This window comes from Rhinichthys klamathensis, unplaced genomic scaffold (genome assembly GCF_029890125.1).
Source record: "Rhinichthys klamathensis goyatoka isolate OS25496 unplaced genomic scaffold, OSU_Roscu_1.1 h1tg000135l_1, whole genome shotgun sequence".
Taxonomy (NCBI): Eukaryota; Metazoa; Chordata; class Actinopteri; order Cypriniformes; family Leuciscidae; genus Rhinichthys; species Rhinichthys klamathensis.
In genome coordinates, this window is record NW_026606670.1 from 123933 (window position 1) to 140890 (window position 16958).

Below are 16958 nucleotides of genomic sequence, written 5' to 3' on the forward strand. Positions count from 1 at the left end.
TAACTGAGCAGATTGTGAAATACTCAGACCGGCCCGTCTAGCACCAACAACCATGCCACGCTCAAAATTGCTTAAATCACCTTTCTTTCCCATTCTGACATTCAGTTTGGAGTTCAGGAGATTGTCTTGACCAGGACCACACCCCTAAATGCATTGAAGCAACTGCCATGTGATTGGTTGATTAGATAATGAGAAATTTAACAGGTGTTCCTAATAATCCTTTAGGTGAGTGTATGTTAAAGTATATTTATTATTTTTACATTTATTTTCATTTTAGCTAAAGTCATTTAATTTTTTTTATTTTTCCATTTATTTTTTATTTCAGTTTTAGTTACTTAAAACTTACTCAATTTCAATTTCCTTTTGCCTTTTACATTTTTGAAATATATTTATTTTATAATTGTATTTTACTTCCCCTTTATTTCAATTAATTAAAAATATTTAAATATGTTTAGTTAACAATAACACTGTTTTAAGGATGTTTCAACTAGGAAACCAGGCAAAAACACAGATTATCTTTTTGCATATGATACTTGCGTTATGGTTTTTACATTAAATATGACCTTTGTCTTTGCTGTATGTGCTCTGTCTCTGTGACCCTTCTCTGTACCTGTTTGAGTACAGGCATATACCTGCTTGAATTTTTATGGACAGTTCATCATGCCTGCTTATTGAGCCCCTGAGTATGTCTGTCTTCATCCCTAAAAGTAATTAACTCCCAGCCAAGAGTCTTTTTTGGCACGACTTCAGCTGACATAAACGATGCTCTGGGATGCAGCCATTTTACATTAGATAAAATTCCATCGAGCATCCTGGCACTTAGGAACACAGAGGCACATGACTTATTGACATGGTTGTACTGAGCAGGTGCCAAGGCTTCACTTTAGATGCTTATGTTTCTTATTGGCTTACCTTAAGCACAGAAACTACTATGTGTCCATCCATTATTTAGTCCCCAATTCTGCACTGTTGTCTTCGTGTTTTCAAGAAAAGTTTGGCAAAGTTTTTCAATAGCGCAATGCACCTCTGGTCCTTTATGCTTTTTTATCTCCCGGAGCTTATTTGTGGATTGAAAGGTCTTAAAGATATGTGTCTGCACTCTATGTTTTAAATCTCTGTCTCATCAAATGGTTCAGATCGTACAACACAGATTTTCTGTCTGTCTTCAGGTCCCTGTCATTTGTGACCTGCATGGGCTGCTTGTCCTTTTTGCTGCTGGGTGTGATGTATTTTGTCATGGACGTTAAGGAATGGTGGGGCGGCCAACCTTTCATTTATCCCGGTACGAGTATTCACTTGTTTAAAGCAATGTTTTATAAGCCAATCCAATCCAGAAAAACTTACTGTGCATTTTTTTTTTTACAGGGATGAACTCCATATTTGTCTATGTTAGCCACTCTCTGCTGGGCTTTTACTTCCCCTTCAGCTGGGAGATGCATTTCCAGGACAGTCACTGGGAGAAGCTTTTCCAGAACATATGGGGTACCGCACTTTGGGTCTTCATTGCCTACCTGCTCTACCGCAAAAAGTTCTTTCTTAAAATCTGATGCTGCTGGGATTTTTGTCTCATAAAAGTCCATTGATTTCTCTTGTCTTAATTATTAAATTAAATTATTAAATAAGTACAACATTATGTTTAGGTATTTAGTATTATGCATGGTAGTATTTGATGTAAATTAAACAGGACCATCTTGGGTACATTTATATTTTTATATTCGTGAGTGTCTGAATTTGGTGTATTCCTGTGTTCAATTAGTTAATAGGCATAAGGACTAAGACCAGGGGATCAGATTTACTGTCTTACATGGACACCTGCAATGTTTTATTTGATGTCAGTTGTGTTAAGACCTGAACGTAGTGATTAAATCAAATTCGCTGAAGTGGTACTTAACAAATTAGAACAAGCGATTCCGCCACTTGAGGGGTAGCCATTATATCTCGGTTGCCATGGCCACCCCCCCTCGCTGCTGTGAGACAGAGAGTGGGTACCATCTGCTCTTCAACTGACAGCCCTTTAATAGGGGTCAAGCTGGACGGCTCACTGAGGAGTGTTTCTGGGGCCAGCACTTTTCATGCTCACACTAATGCAAAATCAGGGAAATTACACCAGCAGATCTCATGCACATACGGAAATGATCATGCAACGCAAAAAACCCTGATGTTCTCTGTCGAGTCGTATTCATGAGATCGAATAAAGTCACAACCACACATCTTTGCAGGCTCTGCAGTAGTGGTTCTCCGCTGGTTTTGCATTAAGATCCTGACCCGAGATTTGTTCATAAGACAGAGTAAATGATGATATATTAAATGATATTTGTCAGAGTGAACTGTCCCTTAAAGATCATATCCTGGTGTCCAGGCACCTATTAACTTGAGCAGAATCCCATGCTCAGAAGACACTATCACTTGTTTACATCGTAATGATTGGTTAAGTCCCCATCTTTTCTAAGTGTACCCTTCTGTTACTAAACAGAATATATATACTGTATGTATATTTCCAATTCTCACTTCTAACTAGTTGCTTATTACTAAGATATTGACTGTTTAATAGTACTTATAAAGCACATATTAATGCTTATTCTATGACCATATTCTGTATCCTTAATCCTACCCACTTAATTTAACAACTACCTTACTATTAATAAGCAGTAATTTCGCGTTTATTGAGGCAAATGTCAATAGTTAGTTAATAGTGTAAACTGGACCCTAATCTAAAGTGTGAACATTACTAGTGTGCATCTTGAGATAAAACAATGGCACTGACCAATTTTAAAATATGTCAGTGCAAGTTGCTTTTAGTTAAAACAGCTCAAACATGCATTTTAGTCTGGGACTAGGCTTAGACTTAAATTTACTAGATTTGTAAATTAAAAAGATTTATTATTAGATTTTATTATTTATTAGAACTTTTTATTTGAACAAGTTTTTTTCATGGTGTTTGACTCTGAGGTCACTGTAATTTGGTGAACCGTGTGATAAGTGTATTTACTTTGCTATCTTAACTATGCATAACAATTTGGCTAGTTGCATTTTGTAATTTTCCTTTATACTTTCAAACAGACTTGCAATGCATTTTTGGGTCATTACCTACCTGTTCAACAATAATAAATTCACAAATTAGCCATTGCTTGACTCTGATATAATATCAGGTTAGAAGAGTATCACCAAATCCGGCTGTCACTCTGCATGAAATTCAATTGAACCCCTTTCTCTCTGTTAGTTAATGAGAAAGGTTTTCATTTTGAGGATCATATTACCCATTTAAACTAAGTAGAGCCTATGAGTGAAGCAAACTGGTCAACTGATTTTGGGAATGGACTAATGACTAGTGTTGTGCCACTCCATGTCCCAGTGGGAATATGGACTTATTTTAAGAGCTATAGCTTTATCTACCACAGTAAGCACTTTTTGAATCAATATTTTATTAATCAAGTACTTATCATCATTATTATTTAATGCAAGGCATAGTGATGCAAAGCTATATTAGCAAAATACCACTGAGAATAGCTCCACCATGTTTGATGTAAACAAAGCTTTCCTATTGTCTACTTGTGCAATACTAATGAGAATCTTTTTGACAGAATCTGACAGTAAAAATTGTGATCTTATCTACTATAAGACAAGCTTTTATCTGAAAATGATCTCGTCCAGTAACCACTTTCAAAAAGAACTTGCGCAGAGGTATATGTCATGAATCTGCCTATGCATTGCCTATCTACATTGATTTACATTGACCATATGTCTGAAAATACCACTGTGTGTCTGGTTTAGAGTAACCTGAGCTTTTTAAAATCTGCATCATGTATATGGTTATGACTCTACATGCTGCTATGTAAACAAAACCATCCTGTGGCTAATATGCAGAGTAAGTGAAATATTTATACAGCATAACAAACATCTGAACAAAAAGGTGGAGCTGGAAACAACACATTTTTGCTCTTTGTATTTTGATGGGCCATAGTTATAATTGTTGTGTTTTGTTGTTGGTTGACCAACATAATTTATTTGCATTTAAAACTATTTTATAAATTACAAAATAATTACACGATTCCAATTCTATACTGCCATTCAATTCATTTAACTCTGTTAGACAATTATAAACTAATTATTATTTAAATTAAATACAATTTGTATTGAAAATATTTAATAATAAACCACAAATATTTGAATAATGAATATTTCACGTTTAAATTAATTATATAATTATTTATATATAAATTATTTGTATTGTATGTTCAATTAAAGTGCACTGTCTGGCAATTGCCTCTGTTTGTTTATTTCTATAGGACAGACATTTTTGCTATTTCCATAATATCCCAGTATTGGAGGCTTTTATGAATGTAAAATACCTCAATAATTCTTTTGGATCCAAAGCAACAGATAAGTTATTTTGTTACCAAACCAAAGCATTTTTGGTTGCCCTCTTTCTCCCATGCTTAATTTGAGGTCTCCACTATAGTTTCATTTGGCATCCATCAGGGCAGACGTTGATTGGAGTGATTGCCCTGTGATGCACTGGTGGGTTGCCCTAGAGGCAGAGTAATGCATCATGCTTACCCCTCTTCACAGAGAGCTAAGCAGTCAGCTGGTCCAAGAACACCCCGGCCGGCACAGACACTGCCAGACATCAGGGCCAAAACAGACAGACACCATCTTGAACTCACAACAACCTTCCTAAACCTTGGCTTTTACTGACAGTGTTAAATTCTCTAGAACACTTGTTTTGAACACTTCAGAGGATATGAGGAACAATAGGTTTGGGTGTGGTTTGTCCTGTTTGTTGATTATAGTGCCTCTGCACCTGATTCTTATTAAACTGTTTTGTGGAGCAAACAAAATGTTCCTGCAAGGATATTTGATGTACTTTCATTTATTTATTTCATTGTGAATTAGTTTGACAAATCTTATTTCGCTCGTACGTTTGCCCTGCACCTCTGTGTTGACCTGTTCTTTTCATAGTGCTTGATTTTAAACAGTTCACATTTTAAATTTTTAGGCTTATAGAGGAGAGTGGGGCTGGTTGTCACACAAGAAGTATTTTTCATAATTGAAAGTCAGTTACTGTATCAACACATTTTTTAAAGTCTTGGATAAATAAGCTAATTTTTGAAGAGAAGAAAATGTATGTAACATACATTGATCTTTTGTGACAACATGCCAAAATTGCAGCAAGTTCTCATACTACATGGAACAGGTTGTCACAATGAAACAGGGTTTTTTTTTTTTTTTTTGCAAAAACAAGCACAAAAAAAACAGTAGAAAAGAACATAAAAGAATTGTGAAACAATACAGTTCATGAACAGACAAAATTTTAAAACACGTGACAACTTTGGTCAACCGATATTGACACTTTTCTTGAAATCACGGTTAGAGAGAAAGAAAGAGAGAGAGAACTTTTTGCATATGCTGTTTGAAACCAGCACAGCTTATTATTAGCCAGCCTACTGTCAAAAATTGCATGTGTGTAATTGGAAACCTTATAAACACGGAGAAAATAACCGTTAAGGCAATGGGTTCCCTTTTTATAACGCAGATAGCATCTGCATCTATATCTCTTTAATAATTTTATACTGAGTTACTTACTGCGTGGGTTGTGTCTGCACTGCATATTTAAAAGGATTGACTGGGAAATGAGTGTGTTTATAAAAACTATCAATAATTAATAATACAGCCTAATGCATAACATAAAGGAAAATCAAAAAGTTATATTACCCAGTTACCTTTTCTATGTTAGGGTACGCAAATTATTTGAATGTCCCCAAAATGCAGATTTAATTTATTAGGAACTCTTTGAGTTATTGGACAGCCGCCGATGTGATTCAGGACGGAAACACACATCTGAGGAAATTGGCTGGATGTGATGTGAACCTCCCCCTGCTGCGCTCTGTGTGTGTGTGTGTGTGTGTGTGTGTGTGTGTGTGCGCGCGCGCGCTGACGGTCCAGCAGCTCGCGCTGCAGTCAGTCACCCGTCAATGGGACACTCACGTTAAGGACTTTTGTGGCTCCTTCGCGCGAATCATAAACACTGTTAAGTTCTATTTTGGGAATCAAAATAGCCTACTTTTGCCTGTTCATTGTGAATTTACACTTATGATTGACAAGAATGGGAACTACGGGTGGAATCGTTTGGGGAGACATCGCTGTGCTCCTGCTTCTCCTATCTGAAGGTAAGGATTGACTCCATAACAGTCTGATGTCACCTCGCGCGAAGTCTACGCTATCTAGCCCTCTTTGTGTGAGATAAACTGTGTTGAGAGCTAGAATTGGTGAATTATTGTTCAAAAGCAATACTTCAGCTGTACACTTGTATTTTAACTTAAATAGAATTGTCGCCTCTGGTGTGCATCCTTCAGAAAGTAGTGACAACACAGGGACTGTGTGTCAAAACCTAGAGAGCTGCCTACCCAAACTGTCTGTAGAATTTCAGATGACTCCAACGAATCTTAAGTCCATCAAATACATTTTTATTCCCTTGTTCTTCAGAAGTCTTTCTAGATCCACAGATCTGAAGAACATTTAATGTGACATCATGTACTTCTTTTAATCTCCAAAAAAAACCACGATAGTGTAACTTGTTCTTTATAAGAGGGTGCTTTGCTGAAACCAAGGTCCTGAGAAAAATAAGCTCTATTTTTATGGGTGTAGACAGGTTGCTCACTAGTTTTTGAGACAATGCAATATCATAACACAACTGCTCTTTTCATGCTTTTCCTTTGGATCATTAAATGTCATTATATATATATTAAAATATGAGGCCTCATAATTTATATACATAAATCTATAAATCATGAAACGCAGTAAGCCAAGAAGAACCTTTGGAGACTGTGTTCTCTTAATTGTTTTGGTTTTGCTTTCTGGAAATTATGGATTTAATTAGAGTAATGAAGAGCAAAGTAATGTATTTCACATTTTTAATAACAATTTACATTTTATCATAAATTATACATTTTATAAAACACATTTTTTTTTTATCAGTTTTCTTCACTATCTTACATTTAGTTTCATTTTGCATCCTGTTTTCTCTGTAACGTTGGCTACAAACAACAGAATTCATCTGTATATCCAGGGGGTCTGCATCTGCCCCCCAACACATGAGCCACTGAATGTTACTGGAGAGATTTACCAGACAGTTTCATAGAGGCAATCTGGAGCTGAAGCCAAAATATGTGCAACCCTAATGTGCCACATGGTCCGTACAATGAATACGCATGTCTCTATATACATCATTAAATTGTAATCCCATTTAAAACCTCTCTGCCCAACTGTACTAACACACCTCTCTCAAAATAACTGGAGTTAACTAGTCAAACACGTTCCTGAATAGATCCTGTGGCCTGTTGCATTAAAAAGGAACGGTCACGTCGCAACAGCTTGAATACTGACAAAAGTGAAACATGGCAAAGGTTTCACAGCTATTCTGGTCATTCGGAAGACATTTGGCAGTGTGTGAATGCATGAGTGTTGCGTTTGTTTCAGCTCAATAGTGGTTCTTGGATGCAATGATGGTGGTGACTGAATGGTCATTACTGAAAGAGTCAAAAGTTAGAAAACAACCAAAGATGCATTCTGAAGTTGCTGAATCTCTCAGTCTAAATGATAAAGGGAAATTGAATTTTAAAAGTCTTGTTGACTCATCAAGTATTCATCTGTCCAGTAAACTACAGGAATTATACAGTTAAATACAAAATTCCTAAAATGAATGTAATTTTTTTAAAGGTGCATGTTGTCGTGCAAGGTGCATTACAGACTTCATTGTGCTTTTTGATTATCATATTAGATAGAATAATACATAATACATAGTGTGGTATGATTGAAAGGCGATTGCAATGCTTATTAAATTATAATAAATCATTTTAGGGAGAATTTGTACTTTTTATATATTGATGTGTGCTTGTATGGGTCTGTTTATTTATATATTAAAGGAATAGTTCACCCAAAAATGAAAATTTTGTTATCATTTACTCAAGTTGTTCCAAACCTGTCTGAGTTTGAACACAAAAGAAGATATTTTAAAGATTTTTTAGTGAGCAGACAGTTGACAGCACCCTGACTTCCATAGTATAGTAGGGGGAAAAAAATACTATGGAAGTCAATGGGTTCCATCAACTATCTGGCTACCAACATTCTTTAAAGAGTGAGTAAATTATGACAACATTTTAATTTTTGGGTGAACTATCCCTTTCATTTTTCCATCCATTCTTCTCTGTGGGCAGTTGCTCATGTTGTCTTCTTTTTCAATACGAGTTTACATTTGAATTGATCGTTCTCAACGCGAACTTTCAGAATTTACCTTAAACAATTATGTGAATATTTTATTGGTATTCACCAGGTGGTAAAGAACAATACGATTAGATCCCACCTGAATGGCTCTTGTTTTAACCTTTGTTCGAGATGATGCGGAAGCACCTTGATGCTTTGCTGTGAGGAAAAACAAAAGCCTGGAGCCGAGAGGTGGTCAGGGGGCAGGTGTGCAGCAGGTGTGCTTAGCTCTGGGCAAACACATTGTGTTTGTCTTCCGAAAGGAAAATACTGCCAGTAAAATAATAGAGTACACAGCTCTGATAACAGATGAGGCTTAAAACCCCTCATTAAAGACACAGGATGGTTGGCAGCGCCTCCCGCAAAATGGATCTCATCTATTTTATGACAAGCCTTCCCATGAAAATGGATGATGACAAAAGCAATGGGTTTTGTCCATGCTGGGGATACATGTAATTGTGTATCTCTGTCTGGTGTCGCCACACTTGCTTTGATGGTTTGACATTTAAAATACAGTTTGTTTGGCCGTATTATACAGTTTGTCCTTGAATGCGTTATTAGTAGTGACGCAAGACCTCATGTTTGCTGTTCATGTTAAGAGTTCAAGTTTACTCTCTTGTCTTACGTTTCTCTTTTTATCTTTATTTGTCTCATGAAAAACAGGTGTATAGTCACCAAATATATGGTAGACAACAATAAAAAAATGTATTGATATCTTCTGCGCATATTTTTTTAGCAATATGCTGCATATTCTAAATAAAGCAATAAAAAAAATGTAATTAATGGACGATTAATAAGGCGAATAAGGAGAGTATGTGTGATTGATAATCAAATATATCCTTTGACCTCTAAAGTCACACAGCTGTCCATAGCTTTCCATCAAGCTAGTTGTTTGCATTAAATAAGTTCAGAGCCCATGTCATGTATTGTGTGTGAGGCATTGATTTGTGGATACACAGCTTTGACCCTGTTACTTTATCTGTTGGAGTGCCATGGCTTCTGACCTCTGAAACCCTCAACCAAGAGGTATTTCCTCATGATCAGGCCACAGGAGATCACCCATCCGATGGGAAGTTACATTAGGGAATCAAGTTCAAACCACCTCACAATCCTTCTCTGCATTAGGACAATCATTTTCATCAACTGTCAATGCAGAACGATAAATCTCATTACGTTACACTGTTTTATTTTGGACTTGCATTAAATGGTTTAGTTTAGTTTGTCGTTAGCAATGTATAAACAGTAAATCCTGCAAATTTCCCCACTGTCATCACTACTTTCAGCATGGTTTTAAAAACAGATATTATAGGTATTTCATTTTCAAATTATCATCGATTGTTTATACATTAAAGAAAGATCTCTCTTTAGTTTAATTTATTTGAACTCTTTAATGAAGTTCAATTAGTCTATATTGCCTTTAAAGGCATACTTTTTAAGGCAACCGTTTGATAGAAACCATATGTAATGTTGTATTGTATCTATGCACATTGGATACTGATACATACATCTAACCTAAAAAGGCTTCATGGTAACATTTAAAATAATAAGTTAAATATATTATTTATCTGAATACTTATTTAGCTATCATTTATCACAAAATCAATCTAAATGCATAAGGTACACCATTATAAACTAAAATTAAGGGTTAATCGGGTAGAAATAGCTCCTTAAGTGTAATTTCAGTGCTTTGGTGCCACTTCTTGTGTCAGTATTGTCATAAGGCTGTTGTCCTCAGGATGATCCATTATACATGGACAATAATGAATTTATCCAAAACCTTATTTAGGCTAATTGCTCAGCTTTTGTACCTATTGCAGTCATATCCCAGATCCTTCAGTTAGTTATGGGTCACATTTCCACCCCATGCATCAGTGGAATCTAATTTGCTTTTGGTGGAAGGACAAGAAGACATTGATTGAAATTGTGTCCCAAGGGCGTTTGGGGCTCTCGATTTCTACATGGATCTTTACATGTTATTTTCTAGTGGTCATTGATGCATGGTGTGTTTGACTGATCATTTACAACAATGAGCAACCACTAACACAACGTCTTAGTTAGGACTTAACTGTCCTCGTTCGGTCTTTTCTTGAGTGCGTTTGGAGGGGGAAGGGTGCTGGATTGTGAATGGCTGTCATTTTGAGATTCATTCATTTCCTGAAAATGAGTCAGTGGAGTTTCTTAAAACAACTGCAGGACTTTTTTAAATGCACACAAAAACCCATCATAATGCTGAAATCCTTTTCACTGTGAAAAGTGCTAACCTGCAATTGTTACCTTATTAGATCTAACCTTTAAATTTAGATTTGTTGGTGTAATCCAATATATTTTATTTGCATCATTGACTTTAAATAATATTCTGAATAAAGTCAATAAATTTACATTTAAGGTTAAAATATGTTTCAGTGCATGGGTGGCTTTACATTGCCCTCTTAAAATTCAAGACTTAGCATTTAGGAAATGCCAGTGAGTTCTTGATGACCTAATGACTCAAACTCACTAGTCCATGTAAATTCACCCACTGGCCCATTTCAACCGTGCACTGTGCATTTTAAGACTCAGCAGGTAAAAGCCACAAAAAAACATCAGTATGTGCAGTTTGAAGCAGTGGAGTGCTGAGGAATATACTGAGCAATGAATCATACGGGAGGTTATTTCAAAATATTGCACAAAATGGGGAAGAAAAGGGAAAGAAAAGCCTTCAGGTTTTGTTTCTGTGTTTAGTCTAATCTTAAAATTGTTGTTTTGTCTCTGTCTCTGGCTTATATTAGAACATTAAGTGAATAATGTTGGTAATTGCTATGGTAATGATACCATCCAAGAGAACATGTTGTTCAAAGGTCCCTCATTTATGAGCTCTAATGTCCCATCCAATCCCAAAAGAGATTATAAAGTAAATTTAAACATACTTCCTTATCCCACAGGAGATGTGAAATTAGATTTCTTAATGACGGACGTCCATTCCGTGCTTACATTGATGGGATGCTGAATTACATTTCTGACATTGAATTTCGGATGATGATGGATACTATAATACGGTTGTTTGATAACAGCTTTAGATGTACACTTTAGATATGTTTAATTGTACTCTTTTCTGATTCTATTATAGAAATCTACCCGGTTGCATTTGGCTAGTTCAATAAAATTGTAATAATTGTGCAATTCTTGTCCTTTGTAAATCACTCTTCCATCTCAAACCTTCTCAGTGCTGCATACTAAAGAATAAGAAACCCGTGCACATTAGACTGGGCGAATTTAACCATAATAATCAATAATAATAGTCCCGTATTGAATTATAGCGTAATTGGCAGCCTTTTAGTTAATTAAAACGTTGTGGTCACAGAGTAATGATTCTCATTACTATATTATAGAGATGGAGTCTTAATCATTTTGCTTTGTAATTATGTTTACTTTGATTAGTCCTCGTAGTGTGTCATATGGAAGACATTAGCTGCTCCGAATAATCGGCATAATTTTTATACTTAATTTTAATGTATTATGTATTTTTGTCTCTTTATTATTTATTAGAAATGCACTTTAATTATGTGAAAACATATTATTATTAATAACAAGAACAATTATTATTATTGTTGTTATTAATAATAATAATTATTATTATTTTATAGTTTATCATTTTATTTATCATATTTGATTATGAATATATGTTCATAGGTTTAGGATGCTGCTACTATACTTACATTTAACTTTGCTGATTTGAACTAAGTGGCTTTTTTAACATGAGAGTCTGGTGGCATCCTTTGCATATTTGTTAATATGACGCGCTTAATGCAGGACGGTCATCGGCTGAATGTGCTCAGCTGTTGATTAATATCGCTATTGATTGTCCTGCAACTTCTCAATTTGGTCATCACTGGGGACAGATGCTCTCCACATTGACCTTGGCTGGAAGGGCAGGGGCCAAGGGGTCGACATCAGCATGCTTTACGAGGATCCCAACAGAAAGAAGTTCGGATTGTCAGACCGAATCATTATCAAGATTGCACTGTAGTGATATTTACAGCCTTTGTAACGGCAGACATGAAGCTAGATGGGAATGCTTTAGTGATTCCAACAAACACATCCCTGTGTTTACATACAGCATGTCATGAATGGAGGCCTTTGAGGAGTAAGTGGATTATGGAAAGTGGATTGCTCTGACTGCAAGCTTGTTTCCGCCTTTGAGTTGAGTTCAAGGAAATGGCAAGAAAGACCCATGCGCTCTTCCAGCTCCCATGATCTCATAGATGGTACATTTGTGCGGCGGTGTGCATGTTGAGCTAATTGAATTCTTGTCTTTGAGCAGTCCGGTCCAGAGGTCGTCCCCCCATTAACCTGTTCTCTCGCTGAGCGATCTTGCACGAAAACATGCAGACCTCACCAAAGTGGTGATTGACTCTAACTCAGGACATTATATATGTCCATTTGATTTCAAATGAATACTCTGAAACTACTGTGGATTTCTTTATATTCAAAACTGATTGGTTTCTTGTTATTTGAATAGCTTGTTGCATCATCAGAAATGTTTTCAAGTAGCAGACTGAGAGCTGGCACACCTTCTTTTGACCCATAACAACAATGAACAAATCGCTAATGGAAATTATGTGCAGATGTTTCATATAATTCCTAATATGACGTGTGATTTCACTCGTTAAGCTTTTCCTGTTGTTTGTGCGTATGTGTGCGCTAAGTTCAAAGTCGATTCGCCTGTGAGCTGAAATCAATATTGCATCATAGTGTTTACAACCATGATCCATGATGTGGCTGTGAGAGGTCAGAGCAGTGAGCTCTGTCTGATCAAGTGATCAGCCATAACTCCTTTTATCCGTCCTTCTGCCGTCATCCTAATTCTCACAGAATGCTCATCCACGTGTCACATCCTGTCATACTCGACTCACTGAATACCTCGTGTCAATCTTGGGATGTCACAGAGTCATTCCTGCTGTGTACTGCTTTTGATTCTCTGAGTTAATTAGCTTGATATAAACTGCTTTCTGTTGGCTTCCGGCCTGGAAATAAATTGAATTTGGAATGATTCAAATCAGTTGGATAGACTGTAGTTTGCAGCTGCCACACCGTAAAAGTTTAGAACTCAAAGGACTTTATGTTTGCTTAAGATTATCTTTTAGCTCGACTAGGAACAACACTGATTATTGTGCTTAAAATGTTCAAAAAAGGTCTTGAAAAGTGTCAAAATTATGAAGATTATTGTTTTTGTTCAATTTGAATGTAAAATGAATGTGCATATGCTTTGAACCTGAAAAAGACTTTTCTATTTAAAGTTGTTGTCCTGATCACTTTGTTTGTTCTTCGTTAAATTTAATCACACAACATTTACGTGAATAATTAAGGAGAGAAACAGATCGATACATTGAAATTGCCGTTTAAACAGTGTTGTTAGAGCAATTTATTCATGCTTGTTGGATCCTTGTCAACGTTTGATCATTAATCACTGGAAGCATTTGGTTTTTGCCAAGACTTCTCTGTCTTCTACTATCTTCAGATTGGAATACTAGCTTACTGCTTACTGAATACAGGACGGTTTACACTGGTTCTGTTTACACGCGGCATTACCTTGTGTTTACATTTGTCCACATCAGTTAGCTTCTGTAACCAGATAACAAGTCGGATCTCTTTTCCCCGCACAAAAAAATGTGCCGCGATTAACTAAACATAAAGTAGAGTGTATTATATTTAGATGTACTTCTGCTGCATTAATGGTTTCTATTTACAACGTTTTTTTCAGCATTGAGAATTATAGCCAATCACAAGCGTGTCTGTTTAGCACATAAAGGAATGGCCAATCAGAGCAGATCCTGCTCACAAATAGTTTTGTTCAGCGCATGCTAATTTCTTGTTCTCTTGCAAATGCTCTCATTGTAAGCAATAAATTGTAGACACAATGTAAATAAGATCTTATTATAAAAGCAGTGTTCTTTCTCTTCATGTAAAATTTAAAAAAAAACTTTCAAAACCCCTCTGCAGTCCGTGGAGTGATTTAGGTATCTTTTATGGTAAGAAAGGATGGTTAAAGGTGTGCTAATATACACTCACAGTTTTCTGAAGTACTACTGAAAGATCATGGTCCTAATCTTTACGGTAAATCTATTGCTAATATAATGGTGTTCGGGACACCGTCTTTAAGAGTTTTTAGGCTAAGGTGTGTCATATTTTGTTTTAGTTAGAAATAAAAATGATTTTATAGGGATGCACTGTTATTGACATTCTGGCGGATACTCATAATCAAATAATAATTTTCTCACTGATAACTGATAAATTATGTATAATTGTCTCAAATAATTTAAAATAAAATTAGGCATCACAACATTGTAATGAAGTACAGTATGGAAAATTGGTATGAGACCTGCTAAAGATGACAGTGTCATTAAATTATGAGTGTTTTTAAAGATTTATTTTAAGTGATGGTAATCTAAATGTAAACATACGGGAAATTACAATGCACAATTAAATATCCAATTTTGGCCAATATGTATTTTAATAGTGATTGATTTATGTTGACTGATGATGACTGATATTATATTGCATTTTAAGCCATTTTTAAGCCATTAAAATATATGATTCATTCATAACACAGGAAATGGTGGGTCAAATTGAGAGTATTACATCGTGGGATACAGTGTTTCAGTGTGCTCTGTTGTATACTGCATACTTGTATACTTTGATATTAAGAAATATTTGGAGAAGTGATCACCCCCGCTTGTATGTTTACATAATTTGTGCAGTTTCTAGATGTATAAACTAAAGCTGTCAGTCACAATCCCTGAATTCTGCAGTGGAGCAACAAGGCAAAGAGTTTTGCTTGCATTACCATGTTCTTAGTCTGGGAATCCTTGTCCCAGGAGGACCACACAACTACTCCAATTTCATGCATTTATTTAAGTCCAAATGAAAGTAAATGCCATCAGGCCTGCTCTAAATCTCAGAGTGACATAGCGCTGCTAAGCACTCCACCTGATACACTGATACAGGATGATGAATGAGTGTCACAGCAAATCCAGTGGCTTGTTCAACACAGTATCTGCATCAGCTAAGATTAATGCTGCCATCCCTCAGCTCTCCTGCAGCCATGGTTTATGAGCCAAGCGCACAAGCCTTTCTTTGTACTATTGACTTTCTCTAAAAAACGCACCTGAAATACAACATGGATCTCACCTAACACTGCTCAGACAGCTTCTTTTAAAGCAATGAATCTTCAAGAGTTTTTTGGGGGGCTTAGAGCCTGGTCGTGGCACACCTGTAACAGTTTTATGGATGGTTTTATTACAAATAGTCATTTTTTAGGTGTTAACATTTAAAGATTTGAAATTACTTTAAAATCTATTATATGGCCTTTTGACTTTTCTTTCTTGAATAGACATATTTTGTACTGAAACAGGAAGAGAGGGTGGGACATGTCAAAAGGCTCATCCTTAGTTGAGCGTATACAATCGGCTTAAGTAGAAGAGCTGAACTTAGGCTATAAACAAACTACATCACGGTCACATGACTTCAACGTCACCACCATTAAGTCTCTGACAACTCTTTCAGTCTTTATTTAAAAACATTTTCCGTTAGAATCATTTCCAAGATTATGAGACGCAATGAGGATGTAAAAGCGGACTAGTGAATGGATGAGTTTCCTGTTCGGCATGATGATGTTTCATTTCCTTGACAACCTCTGTAGTCCCATTTAGCCACATGTTAGCAACCACCTTTTTCAAAGCTTTAAAAAGTCACAAGATGGTATTACTGATATGTTTTATGTTGTAGAACAAAACGTGAAAATATCTTGAGCTTGTAATCACCATCACCACACACCCTACTTCAGGCATTTAACCAAAACCCTTTTAAAAACATATTGACTTCAGGACGATGGAACGGGAAGGTGGTATGGAGAGGCATTCTCATTCTAGAAAGAGTTTGATTGGATAAAAAGTTGGGGGTGAGTGTCATCAACATTTTTGGTCCATTTCCCTAGCCTAGATGATAAAGACTGTAAGGATTTGTGCAAACTTTTAGCTGTACACTAGCATATTGATGGCTTCAAATCGAATAGATAAGCACCAAAAACCACAAAAGTTTAATTTTGAATTCATGAGGTCTTTAAAGAATGTTTTATGTCTGCAAATGTGACTGGTGACCCCATAGCAAAGGAACACAAACCAGTTCTGTGTTGTCTTTGTGTCTTGACAAGGCATTTAATAAAAATGGTTGCCGTGTTCCTGACTGTGTCTCCATCCTTCAGGAAGGTTGGCCACATTGTATCCATCAATCCGGCCTCCTGTCATCCCAGCACAGCTAAATTAAATCAATGTCTGAAACCAGAGACAAGGCTTCAACTGCAGCAACAGAAATAGAAAATCTAGTTTTGCTGTCTGCTAATGATATTAGTACGTTCCTAAGTGGCCGCCCACCGTCGTCGGACAGGAACACAGGAGAGATATAATTACAGCCCGAACACTTGCATCTCCATTTACTGGTAAAACACATGGGGATCTTACAGTGTTTTATAGATTACCCTTCCCCCCATCTATCCACACTCGTCCTGCAGGTAATGATTCATTTCTAGGCAGTATTATGTTATCCACTGTAATTAAACTTCTCAAGGTGAACCCAAGGAGAATCGGAGACCGCATCATATTGACCATGTGAGAAATTCATTAAAAGACCAGTGTCAATGTCATATGAGACGCTGTTTCATTTTT

The 16958-nt window shown here is 36.2% G+C and overlaps 1 protein-coding gene across 5 annotated transcripts in view; it reads left to right on the forward strand.

Annotated features, from left to right (window-relative positions):
- The window catches only part of ret (ret proto-oncogene receptor tyrosine kinase), a 63214-nt gene that overhangs the window by 32079 nt on the left and 14177 nt on the right, over nucleotides 1–16958 (forward strand). For 4 of the 5 annotated variants that reach the window (XM_056257046.1, XM_056257044.1, XM_056257045.1 and 1 more), the window contains 2 exons: nucleotides 1170–1282; nucleotides 1366–1482. In XM_056257046.1, the coding sequence (XP_056113021.1) occupies nucleotides 1170–1282; nucleotides 1366–1482 (230 nt within the window). Of the gene's footprint in view, nucleotides 1–1169; nucleotides 1283–1365; nucleotides 1483–5914; nucleotides 6168–16958 lie in introns of those variants that run through there. The other variant, XM_056257048.1, reaches the window with a different exon arrangement.